The 12,861-nt window shown below is 47.3% G+C and overlaps 1 protein-coding gene across 1 annotated transcript in view; it reads right to left on the minus strand.

The window, feature by feature from the left end:
- Positions 1-12,861, minus strand: part of LOC149443721 (NACHT, LRR and PYD domains-containing protein 12-like) — a 126,971-nt gene that overhangs the window by 76,562 nt on the left and 37,548 nt on the right. Inside the window, exon 3 of the mRNA XM_089655368.1 lies at positions 2,795-2,965. Coding sequence (XP_089511494.1) covers positions 2,795-2,965 — 171 coding nt within the window. The remainder of the gene's footprint in view (positions 1-2,794; positions 2,966-12,861) is intronic.

Raw genomic sequence — 12,861 nt, forward strand, 5'->3', positions numbered from 1 at the left:
GGGGTGAGAATAAAAGTTGTATTGGCGTTTAGTCGGGTTGAGTTCCCGCCATGCATCTATCAAAGAATAACGGTGTAGTATGGCTTGGAAGGTTTGTTTAGAGGGATGGACAGGGGATGGTTGAGGAGATTTATCGAGAAAGGGATATATTACACTGTTAGAGTCTCCGCTAACAATTAAAGTTCCGCGCTTATGGTGGTCTATAACCGAGAGTATGTGGGAAAGGAATGGTAAGGGGTCTTGGTTTGGAGCATAGTATGCAACAATGGTGACGTCTATGTCTAGGAGTTGCCCTACTAGCAGGAGGTAACGACCCTCCAGGTCCTTGATTTCGGTGCATAGCGTGAAAGGTGTTGTGCGATGGAAGGCAATCAGTACCCCCCTGCGTTTGGTGGTGGCAGAGGCTGTATAGACCTGAGGATAACGGGGGCCAAAAAACTTAGGGGTGGAGTTGGGGGTGAAGTGCATTTCCTGTAGACAGACCACGTGAGCTTTAAGTGTAGCAAAGGTTTGGAAAGCCTTATTACGTTTCTGTGGAATATTGAGGCCCTGTACATTCAGGGTGAGGATATTTAACGAGCCCATGGGGGAGGTGCATAGTCGTTAGGATAGCATGTCACTACCTCCCAGGGTGGAGCCTGACGGTTACTGTGGGGGATGCGAACGCTGCAGAGTATGTTGTGTAGAGTCATGGAGTCATGTTGGAGGGAGGGAGGAGGGGTACGGTATGAGAGAGGTACCAGGAAAGAAGGGGTGTAAGAAGCCATTTAAGGCCTAAAAGGTGGGTTCCCAAGGACACCCTAAATCAGGGTGGGCTAGGGAACAATAGTAGCCCAAGTGTTATCAAATAACCAATAACACAGGGGCTAGGGTGGAGTGTGCAGGTACACGGTCCGTGAGGATGACAGCAACTTGATTGATAAATGGTGGCGAGGTCCTGGTAGAAAAAACAGGTGTATAAAGAGAACACATTCAAAAAAATCATGGTATCCCAGACTCAGACAGCACTAGCAGTACTAGTGAGACATCATGGGGGGGAGGGGTGTGGCATTGCATGCCGTCAAAGCCTAGGCTCCCAAATATAAACTAAACTAAAGTGGAGCCCGGGGGGGTGCAGAACAATCCCCAGGTTGCGGAGCAACCAAAATTTAACAGGTAGAGGGAGAAAGGATATCAACGGTGATAACCACAGTGACAGTCAAAAGAGTACACTGTTTGGTGTGTGTGGCCAATAAAAAAGTGGGAAAAAGAAGGATAAGCATGGGACATAGTTCAGTCCATGGTATCTTGTGAGGATAGACCTGGAGACGAAAAACGTCCTCGTTTGTGGAGGTTGAGTGGGCCTTCAGTAGCACGCGCTGGGAAGGACTTCCGTGGCAAGCAGGATGTGGACCTCCACTTGGTGCTTTCTGAAGGCGTCGCTGGGGAATGCAGTTGTAAGATCCGCAAGGTGTCTAGTAGGTCTTCTGGAGTCTTGCAGGTGTAATCTCGAGACTGGTACCAGAATCGCACTGCGAAGGGGAAGCTCCACCTATATTGTATAGCGTGTTGTTGAAGTACTCGTAGGTGAGGTTTCATAGCCCTGCACTTGGAGATAGTTGTGGGGCATAGATTTTGGAATAATTGGTAGGTATGACCCTGGAATTATAGAGATTCTGTGTTACGGGCAGCTTGTAGGAGTTGCTCCTTGGTACGGAAAAAATGGAGCTTGGCTATGATGTTGCGTGGTGGACCGTCCGTGCGCCGTGGTGCTAACGCCCTGTGGACTCTATCCAATTCTAATCTTTCGATTGGGATAGCTGGGGCAAGCTCTTGGAACAGAGCTGTTACCGCTGATTGGACATCGACAATCGTTTCCGGAAGGCCACGGATACGCAGGTTTGAGCGCCGTGCTCGGTTTTCAAAGTCCTCCTGTCGTGTCAATAATGTTGCGTTTTCGTCACGCAGGAGATCAAGGTCATCCGTATGCGTCTGAAGCGAGGCGTCAAGACCATCTACCCTCTGTTCTAGGTCTGCAGTGCGTTGTCCTAGCTCACGGATTTCCCTAGATAGCGTGACAGTGATGCGGTCCGAGGTTTGCTTCAAAGCTCTGTGTAGCATTTTTTTTAAGCTGGACAGAAGGTCAGGGGGTGTAAGGTCAGGCATCAGGGCATATGCAGAGATATCCGTTTCAGTGTCAGACTCACCCTCAGACGTACAGGGATGGCTGGGCTGTGGATCCTGCAGGGCTGCATATGCCCCTGCAGCTTGCTTGCTTCCACAAGCTGGGGCGGCAGCCATCTTTATGGAGGCCTTCGCCAGGGCCTCTTTAATTGCTTTGGTTGGAGGGGGGACCTGGTGCCGGGGCGCCCCTTTAACCATTTTGTTGTTTGCAAGAGGAGGGGCTGTTATGCAGATCTCAGCCCCCCTGTTCTCTCGTTCCCTCTCCTCAGCCTCAGGAGAATGCTGGCAGTAGTGGGCGGGCCTATGTGCGGCTCAGTATGGGGACAGAGTCCCCTGTCGGATTTCTCCGACCAGCTGCGGCAAATCCGCCGTTGGTCAGGGCGGATCAGACCCTGAGTTAGTTGCCGTGGGGATCGGATCCCCCTGAGCTATATTGCGGGCCGGGTCCCGCTGCTTCCAGGCGCTGTCACCCGACGGGAAGACGGAGCCTCAGCGGGACATGTCCGTCCCGCCGGCCGCGCATGCGCACTCTCGAATTCCCCCCTCATCTCCTGGATCTCAGAGTCCCTCATATAGAAGATTTATATCAGAGTCCTGCAGAATATGAGATCATTTATAGTAGAATTCTCACCTCAGGTGCTGCAGAGTACAGCCAGGATGTCGGAGTCCCTCATACAGACGTCTCATTCCAGAGTCTTGGAGATCATTACGTGATAGATCCAGGCAGGTGAGGGATCGGTTAGTGATAAGAATGGAGCGGAGATCATCACAGCAGGAGGAAGTCAGATAACACATATACAACCTGCAGAGACAAATACAGACACATGAGAGTATATTAGGGAAAGAACCAACAACTCTTAGGGTATGGTCATCATAAAACTCATAGAAAAGAAAGAAGGAAGAAGATAATGGGGTCCCATCATCAAGGTGAGAAAAGTCAGTAAATCCCCTTCTGATGACCCATGGAAGGGGGAGGGGTGTAAATCTCTCCAGCAGTCCATTCACTCTGTAGGAAGCTTGTCTCTGGAGTAGAATGTCTCCCATATCATTACTGAGATCACACAGAGAAATGATGAGCAGATACTGAACAGGAGCAGACAAGGCCTGACATAGGGGGACTCAGGGGGGACTTGGTCAGGAGATGATCCAGAAGTCTTTGGTGAAGTCACACATCTGCAGATAGAATTCATAGCACAGACAGACATGACACACAAAGTCCACTTTCTTGTTGATATCACCCAGAAAAACTGGAATTCAAAAATCGGCCAAACCCTCCAGATGGAGAATATAAGGAGGATGATCCTCACCAGAGGAGAGCTCTACTCATTTTATGGAGAAATTGTTTGTAATGAGGAAACCAAACAGAAAGGAACAAAATACAAGAAGATGAAGCCGACTGCCCAGCTCTACATAGTATAATATGTGGTTGTGGAGGGACTCCGGAGGGGTCATGTACATAGGACACCACCTTCATACCTGAACAGAACCCCCACCAGGAGCAGAGAGGGGGGATGGGCACTCACTGCCCAGAACCAGGACAGAGGAAGCCTGGGGACTTTGTATGGCAGACAAAGACTCATAAAGGGGATGGGAGTTAGGGATGTTCATCATTTCAGCTCACTGCCATCCATGACCTCTTTATCTCCAGCTCCCTCAACCCCCTAGCCGTCACTGAAACCTGGATCCAAGCCTCTGACTCCGCCTCCCTTACGGCATTCTCCTATGGAGGTCTCGTCTGGACCCATTTATCCAGACCGAGCGGTCGTAGAGGTGGTGGGGTCTGCGTGCTCTTGTCACCACTGAGCACCTTCCAGGTCCTCCTAAACCCCCCCTCTCTATCCTTCTCCTCCTTCGAGGCCCACTGCATCTGACTTTTTTCCCCCACCCCTCTGAGGAATGCAGTAATCTATCGGCCTCCTGGATCAGTATCCCGCTTCATTGATGACTTTTCCGCCTTGCTGCACTTCTTCCTCTCCTCTGAGCTACCCACCATCATCCTTGGAGATGTCAATATCCCTATCAATGTCAACAATCCAGCTACAGCCCAACTCCTCTGCTTAACCTCTTCGTTTGCACTCACACAGTGCACACAGTCCTCCACCCACACCAACGGGAACACCCTGGACCTCATCTTCTCCCATCTTTGCACCCCAGAACCTTACAAACACCCCTTTCCCTCTCTCTGACCACAACCATCACCAGCCGTAACCTCCGCAACCTGGACCCAGCCCCCTTCCACTCTGCAGATGACCGTCTGTACAACAGTATCCTTCCCCTGTCATGCCCTGACCTGGCCACTACTGCGCATAACGACTCGCTATCAGCTGCCTTAGACTCCTTAGCACCCCTAACCACACGTAGCATTCTACCCCGACCGCTTCAACCCTGGCAGAATAACCACACTAAAAATCTTAAATGACGCAGTCGCGCGCTGGAACGATTATGGCGCAAAACCAGATCGCCTCGAGCATTCTCCCTCTACAAATCTGCCTTCCTCACCTACTCCTCCTCCCTCCATGCTGCCATACAAGCCTACTTTGTAACCCTCATTAACACCCTCTCCACCTGTCCTCACCGGCTCTTCTCCACTTTCAACTCCCTACTCTCCCCCCCACCCAGTACCTCACTCACTGCCCAAGAGATTGCCAATCACTTCCAAAACAAGATCGATGCAATCCATAAGGACATCACCAATGCTCAACCTACCTCCCCACCTAGCCTCCCTCCCACTATAACCCCATCAACTCTCCCCTCCTCTGACCTTGTAACCACCCTGCCCCCCACCACACCTAACGTCCTGCACACTATAACCCCCCAACACTCCACTCCATCAGCCGTGCCACCACTGAGGAGGTCACTAAGGTCTTCTCAGAAGCCCACCTCACCACTTGCCCCCTTGACCCTGTCTCCATGAACTCCTCCGGTCACCCTCCTCCTCTATCCTATGCTTCCTCACCCACATCTTCAATCTCTCCCTCTCCACTGCCGCATTTCCCTCCCCCCTAAAGCACGCGCACATCACCCCCATACTCAAACCTCCCCCTTGACCCCACTGACCTGAACAAACTTAGACCCATCTCCCTGCTGCCATTTACTTCCAAGCTCCTTGAGCGCTTAGTCTACATCCGCCTATGCTCTCACCTCACTGACAACAACCTCCTCGATCCATTACAGTCTGACTTCCGTCCCCTACACTCCACCGAAACCGCCCTCCTCAAAATCACTAACGACCTGCTAACCGCCAAAGCTAATGGCCACTACTCAGTGCTCCTACTCCTTGACCTCTCTGCGGCCTTCTACACAGTCGACCCCCCCTCCTCCTCGATAAACTACACTCCCTGAGCGTCAGAGACTCCGCTCTCTCCTGGCTTTCCTCCTATCTATCCCAACGCTCCTTCAGCGTTACCTATAACGCTACCACCTCCCCCTCTCTCCTCCTCTCTGTTGGGGTCCCCCAAGGCTCTGTCCTCGGGCCTCTTATTTTCTCCATCTACACCTCCTCCCACGGCTTCAACTATCACCTCTACGCCGATGACACGCAAATTTACCTTTCCACCCCTCACCTCACCCTTTCAGTCTCCACCCGAATCACCCACCTACTGAACGAAATATCAGACTGGATGTCACTCCATTTCCTCAAACTGAACCTTTCCAAAACCGAGCTCCTAATCTTCCCTCAAGCCTGCGCCCCCCCCACCCTCTCTATCATGACCAACAACACCACCATCAGTCCCACCCCACAAGCCAAAGTCCTAGGTGTCATCCTAGACTCAAACCTGTCCTTCCAAACCCATGTCCAATTGTTGGCAAACTCATGCAGGCTCCACCTCCGCAACATCTCCAAAATACATTCGTTCCTCACCCCAGACACTACTAAACAACTTGTTCTCTCCCTTATTATCTCACGTCTGAACTACTGCAACTCCCTCCTCACCGACCTACCTCATCGCAGACTATCCCCGCTTCAGTCTATCCTGAACTCAGCAGCCAGACTCATCCACCTTACCAACCGCTCCACTTCTGCCACCCCCCTCTGTCATTCCCTCCACTGGCCTCCACTCAGTGTCCTCCACCCCCCTCTGTCATTCCCTCCACTGGCCTCCACCCCCCTCTGTCATTCCCTCCACTGGCCTCCACCCCCCTCTGTCATTCCCTCCACTGGCTCCCGATTGCCCAACACATTAAAACTACTAACAATGACATACAAAGCCATTCATAACGCTGCCCCAAACTAACTCACCGACCTGATACCCAAATACCACCCAACACGTAATCCTCGCTCCTCACAAGAACTCCTACTTTCTAGCTCCCTGGTCTCCACCTCCCATGCCTGACTGCAGGACTTCTCCAGGACTTCCCCCATCCTCTGGAACTCACTACCCCAATCCATCAGACTGTCACCTACCCTCCTCACCTTTAGGCGCACCCTGAAAACCCATCTCTTCAGGAAAGCCTACCCCGCCCTCACCTAACAGCCAATCTCCTCCACTCCTCCTACCACTCCATCCCCCACAGCCACTTCCTCCTGTACCACTATCCCCTCCCTCCTAGATTGTAAGCTCAAAAGAGCAGGGCCCTTGCACCCCTCGTGTATTGTTTGTTGCTGTATTGTCTCATGTAATGTCTCCCCTATAATGTACAGCGCTGAGCAAACCTTTTAGCACTATATCTATATATATATATATATATATATATCATTTTTTGTAGTGATGGGGGATGGGTAACTTTCCAGGATTGAACAATTACTATCCTGCAGAAGGGAGACAATGACAGATGATATTTCGGGAGTATGAGTTGTATTGGTGATGGGACGGCCTTTTGTACAGAAGTGAGAACTGTCTGATGTCTTTGCCTTCAGAGGAATGTATAGAGTTTTCTGTCTTTATTATGGTCAGGACAAAACATTACATTCAGAGATTTGTAAATATGAAATATTGTATGTAAATAATAATTTTCACTCACAACTGATTGACTCAGAGGAGAGGGGGGAGGGGGGGCAGATTACTGAAACCCACCTGAGGGACCTCACTGGATATTCTGTGAAGATTGAGGATGAATTGATCCATGGTGCCTGTAGCTACAGAGGTCAGCAAGGTCTCGGTCACATGTGTGTCAATACTCTGTGTTTATGCGGCATTTATTCAGCATTTCTAAATCCTCATAACTGCCCATCAATGCCTGCCATGAATATTACAATGGTACCCCCAGTGCTGTTCACACAGGAGCAGTAGTGTTGGGTCATGTCCTGGCAAACATGAAGCAGCATATCACTTCATGTGGCATCAACATTTGTCAGCCGTTTCCATTGATTTCAATGGTGATGCCCAATAACCGAAAAGTAAAGTGGACCTTCACCTTCCCAGGGCACTTTCCTCCTCCCCATCCCCCCTCTGCATCAATATCAGATTTTGTTTTTCGGTTACATATGGTCGGCCACCCCACTCCCTGACTTCTGGAATAAGTCTAGGTGAATGGCGGGCTGCCCCGGTGCCTCCTGGGATATATGATGTGCAGTCCCATTCAGTAAGGAGGAGGGGCGGCCTAGCAGCACCTAGAAGAGCCGGCAGCTGTTAGAGGCAACATGGCGGTGCTCACAGAAACACTATACATCTCCATTACTAGTGTAATGTCTGAACAGATCAGTATCTTTGATCAGAACTATACTAGCACCCCCTTCGTATAGTGTCCCCCAAAATTCAGCATTAGCAGGATCAGCCCCAACACCTGCCAGCATCTGTGTTGAATCACTCCCCCCAAAAAGTGTAGCATCAGTAGAGTTCTATTTTGATACATCATACACAAAGCTGCAGCGCTAGCAGGATCAGGCCTGATCTCTACTAGCACTAGCAGGTACATTTTTTGTAGCGGTTCAAGCAGTCCCTGACAGCCAGATGCTCTTTTTTCTTTGAGTTGCAACAGGTACCTGTAAATTTAGTGTCAGATTGCCCGCCTCACTATCACAGTCCCATTATAAGTTGCTGATTGCCGCCATAAGTAGTATTTAAAAAAAAATTCCAATATACTGTATATCCCATAGTTTGTAGTCAGTGACCCCAAGTCAGTTCCCCCCCAGTGTCAAAATGTCTGCTGCAGTCCCGCAGTCCTGCCATAGGTCTCTGATCGCCGCCATAAGTCGCTGATCGCTGCCATATGTTGCTGATCGCCGCCATTATTAGTATAAAAAAAATTAAAATCCCAGTATCTTTCCTGCCATTTGTAAACACTATAACTTTCATGTGAACCAATTAATTTACACGTATCAGGATTTTTTTTTAGCAAAGCCATGTCGCAGAATGCATTTTGGACGAAATTTGTGACAAAATTTGATTTTTAATTTTTTTTACTGGACATGTTTTATAGCAAAAAGTCCAAAATATTGTTTTTTTTTCTCAAAATTGTCAGCCTTTTTTTTTATAACGCAAAAAATTAAAAACGCACAGGCGATCAAATACCACCGAAAGAAAGCTCAATTTGTGGGAAAAAAAGGATGGAAATTTTATTTGGGTGCAGTGTTGCATGACCGCGCAATTGTCAGTTAAAGTAACGCAGCGCCGTAACACAAACCTCTTCTGTAACCGCTTCCTGACCGCCCTACAGCAGAAATACTGCTACAGGGTGGCATGGATACACAAAATCACACATATATATATACATACACATGATTTGTGCTCCTGTGGTTTTCACGCCCCTCTCAGATAGTGTCAGATTGCCTGTCAGTACACCAGTCATCACATTTAACCCCTTGATTGCCAGGAGCACGCCCATGTACAATAAACCTCCATTGCTAGTATAGTGTCTGAAAGGGTCAATATCTTTGATCAGATCAGCACTATACCAGCGTTCACATTAGTATAGCGTCCCCAAAAATGCAGCATTAGCGGGATCTGCCCGGGCACCTGCCAACACCTGCGTTTAGCCCTACGTTTACCCCCCCCTTCTCCCCCAGCAAGTGCAGTGTCAGTAGGTCCCTGTCACTTGGTACATTGCACACAAAACCGCAGTGCTGGCAGAATCAGGCCTGATCTCTGTTAGCACTTGCTGGTAAATTTTGATGACTCTCATATGCAGCAGAGTGCCAGTACTAGTGCCGCGCTACCTTTTGGTGATCTGGCGAGTACCAGCGGTCTAGTACATCCTGGTCTTTCACATACCTCCGTGATTTTTGGAGCTGTTTTTCACGGAATATCTGTATGCGTTGATTGTGGATCAAAGCAGTCTATATGCACAACAATTTATTGCCGCCAACCCAAGTTCAAACCTTGCCAGATCATTCACAAATTTTCAAATTTACATTTTTTTTGGGCCTAACCCTCAACATGGGCATTACTAAAAGAAAAGAATTTTGGTTGTATTGGTCCGCAGACCGGATTCATCATATGCCGTGTTCTCTGCTGCCATGGCCAGGCATAGATATGAGAGTATAATGTGTTTTATGCATTTCAGCGACAATACACTCTGTCATCCTCGGGGTGACCCTGAATTTCAGCGACAATACACTCTGTCATCCTCGGGGTGACCCTGAATTTCAGCGACAATACACTCTGCCATCCTCGGGGTGACCCTGAATTTGACGGCTCCACAAAATTCAGCCCCTCGCAAATCACCTTACCCTAAAATTTGCAGATGTCTATACTCCCCAGCAAAACATCTGCATTGATGAGTCCCTCATTCATTTTTCTGGCCGCCTTGTATTCAAACAATTTCTCCCCAGCAAGCGTGCCAGATATGGGGTCAAGATGTAGAAGACCTGTGAGAGGACAACAGGCTATACTTATAAGTTTCAGATTTACGAGGGAAAAGATAGTCACGTGGAGCCCCCCGGATGCCCAGACTACATGGGGAGCAGTGACAAGATAGTTTGGGACTTGGTGTCATCATTTCTCCATATGGGGTACCACTTATACGTGGACAATTTTTATTCAAGCGTGCCACTATTTAGACATTTGTACAATCTTGGAACTGGCGCATGTGGCACCGTGTGACCTAATGTGTGCTCACCATTAGAAGTGGGTGGATGCAGGGCGGTATATTCTAATGGTGGGCATACCACACACTTTTTCTGGCAGAGATTTCTTCTCTTTTTTTCATTCATTCCACAGGCTGCATACGAAAAAAAAAGAACATAGTATATATACCCAACAAGGACCAGCGATGTACTGGTGCATCACTGGATTTGAATGGTTATACCAGGATGATGCTACAGCTGCAGGCATCATTCTGGTATCGTTTTTTTCAGCCGGCGATCGGCTTTCATGTAAAAGCAATCCTAGTGGCTAATTAGCTGCAAGATTGCTTTTACAAGCAGTGGGAGATTATGTCCCCCCTCCCCCGCTGCCTTCCACGGCCTCTCAGGCAGTCCCGTGCCATCGGGGGAACCTGAGAATGCAGCCGGTGTTTCTGCCAGCTGACCATAGAGCTGATTGGAGACCAGAATGATGCCAATCATCTCTATAGTCTAAGAATTCAGAAGCTACGAGCATTTCATCACTTCAGTTTCGCAGGATATAAACAGCACCATTTGTAAATTGGGAAAGCATCTGATCACCGATGTTGGTTTGATTAGATAATGTAAGTGCAGAGGAGATATCCAGAGTCTGATAGACCCCAGATTTCTCAAAAAACAATATATGACAATGCCCATTGAAGTTATAGGGGATATTTACATTCCCTGTGATAGCATTAAAAGTGATTAAAAAAAAAAAATGAAAAGGTACAATGTAAAAATAATTAAAAAAAATCAAAATAACTAAAATAAAAAAAATAAAAAATTGACCCTCCCATGCGCGCACACCTGTGTGCACAAGCCTTGACCCTGTGCTGTTATGTAAACAGCGGTTGCACCATGCATGTGAGGTATCGCCACGAACGTCAGATTGAGGGCAGTAATTCTAACACCAGACCTCCTCTGTAAATCTAAAATGGTGGCTTGTAAAGGCTTTTAAATCACTGCCTATGGATATAAACAATGTTTGCAGTTTGTCGCCCTTGCACGGGGCATGCACAGTTTTAAAGCATGTCATGTTTGGTATCTATTTACTCGGCATACCATCATCTTTTATATTTTACCAAACAATTGGCCAATATATTGTGTTTTTGTGCATTAAAAGTAAAAAAAGTAAAGTAAATTGTGTTTGAAAAATTGCTGTGAGAGTACTATGTGCCATAAGAAAATTGTAGTACCCACCATTTTATTCACTAGGGTGTCTGCTTTAAAAAAATATATAATGTTTGGGGGTTTAAATTAATTTCCTAGGAAAAAATACTGATTTTTTTCATGTGAACAAAAAGTGTCAGAAAAGGCTTCGTCTTCAGGTGGTTGGAAGAGTGAGTGATGTGTGGCATAAACCTCTAATACTGGGCATAAAATACCCCCACCCCCCAAAATGACCCTTTTTGGAAAGTAGATATTTGCTGAGAGGCATGTTGAATCAATAGAAGAATTTATTTTTTTACCACAAATTTTTGGAAAATGACAAACATTTTTTTTTTTTTTACACAAAATTGTCACTTAAATGATTTATTGATCACACAAGCCATGTGTATATGTGGAGTTACTCTCCAAATTACATTCTGCTACTTCTCCCAAGTATGGGGGTACCACATGTGAGACGTTTTGGCAGTCTAGCCAAGTACAGGACCCCAAAATCCAATAAGCACCTTCAGGCTTTTAAAGGGCTTTATTTCCTCATTACACTTCCTCATTACCTATCACAGTTTCAGGGGCCCTGAAATGCCAGGATAGCACCAAACCCCCCAAATGACCCCTTTTTGGAAAGTAGACACCCCAAGGAATTTGATAAGAGGCATGGTGAGTATTTTGCAGATCTCATTTGTTGGCACAAGTTTTTGGATAATAAAGAAAAAACATCAAAAACATATTTTTTCCATTTTTTTTTATATTTCAAAACCTTGCAAGAAAAAATGAGATCTGAAAAATACTTACCATGCTTCTTATCAAATTCCTTGAGGTGTCTACTTTCCAAAAAGGGGTCATTGGGGGGGAGGGGGGGTGCCATCCTGACATTTCAGGGCCTTCAAAACTGTGATAGGTGATGAGGAAATTACTCACCTTCAGGCTTTCAAAGTGGTCATTGGATTTCAGGCTCCTGTACTTGGCTAGGCTCACAAAAAGTCTCACATGTGGTATCCCCATACTCGGGAGAAGTAGCAGAATGTATTTTGGAGTGTAATTCTACATATACCCATGGCTTGTGCGAGATATAAATCATTTAAATGACAACTTTGTGTAAACATTTTTTTCCAGAAAAAAATAAATAAATCTTCTATGGACTCAATATGCCTCTCAGCAGATAGCTCAGGGTGTCTACTTTCTGAAAAGGGGTCATTTGGGGTGTTTGTACTGTCCTGGTATTTGGGGGGGTTTGTACTGTCCTGGTATTTGGGGGTGTTTGTACTGTCCTGGTATTTGGGGGTGTTTGTACTGTCCTGGTATTTGGGGGTGTTTGTACTGTCCTGGTATTTGAGGGTGTTTGTACTATCCTGGTATTTGGGGGTGTTTGTACTGTCCTGGTATTTGAGGGTGTTTGTACTATCCTGGTATTCGGGGGTGTTTGTACTATCCTGGTATTTGGGGGTGTTTGTACTGTCCTGGTATTTGGGGGTGTTTGTACTGTCCTGGTATTTGGTGGTGTTTGTACTGTCCTGGTATTTGGGGGTGTTTGTCCTGTCCTGGTATTT

The sequence above is a fragment of the Staurois parvus genome, unplaced genomic scaffold (assembly GCF_062004578.1).
Source record: "Staurois parvus isolate SC_StPar_1 unplaced genomic scaffold, SC_StPar_1.0 ptg000837l, whole genome shotgun sequence".
NCBI classification, from domain to species: domain Eukaryota; kingdom Metazoa; phylum Chordata; class Amphibia; order Anura; family Ranidae; genus Staurois; species Staurois parvus.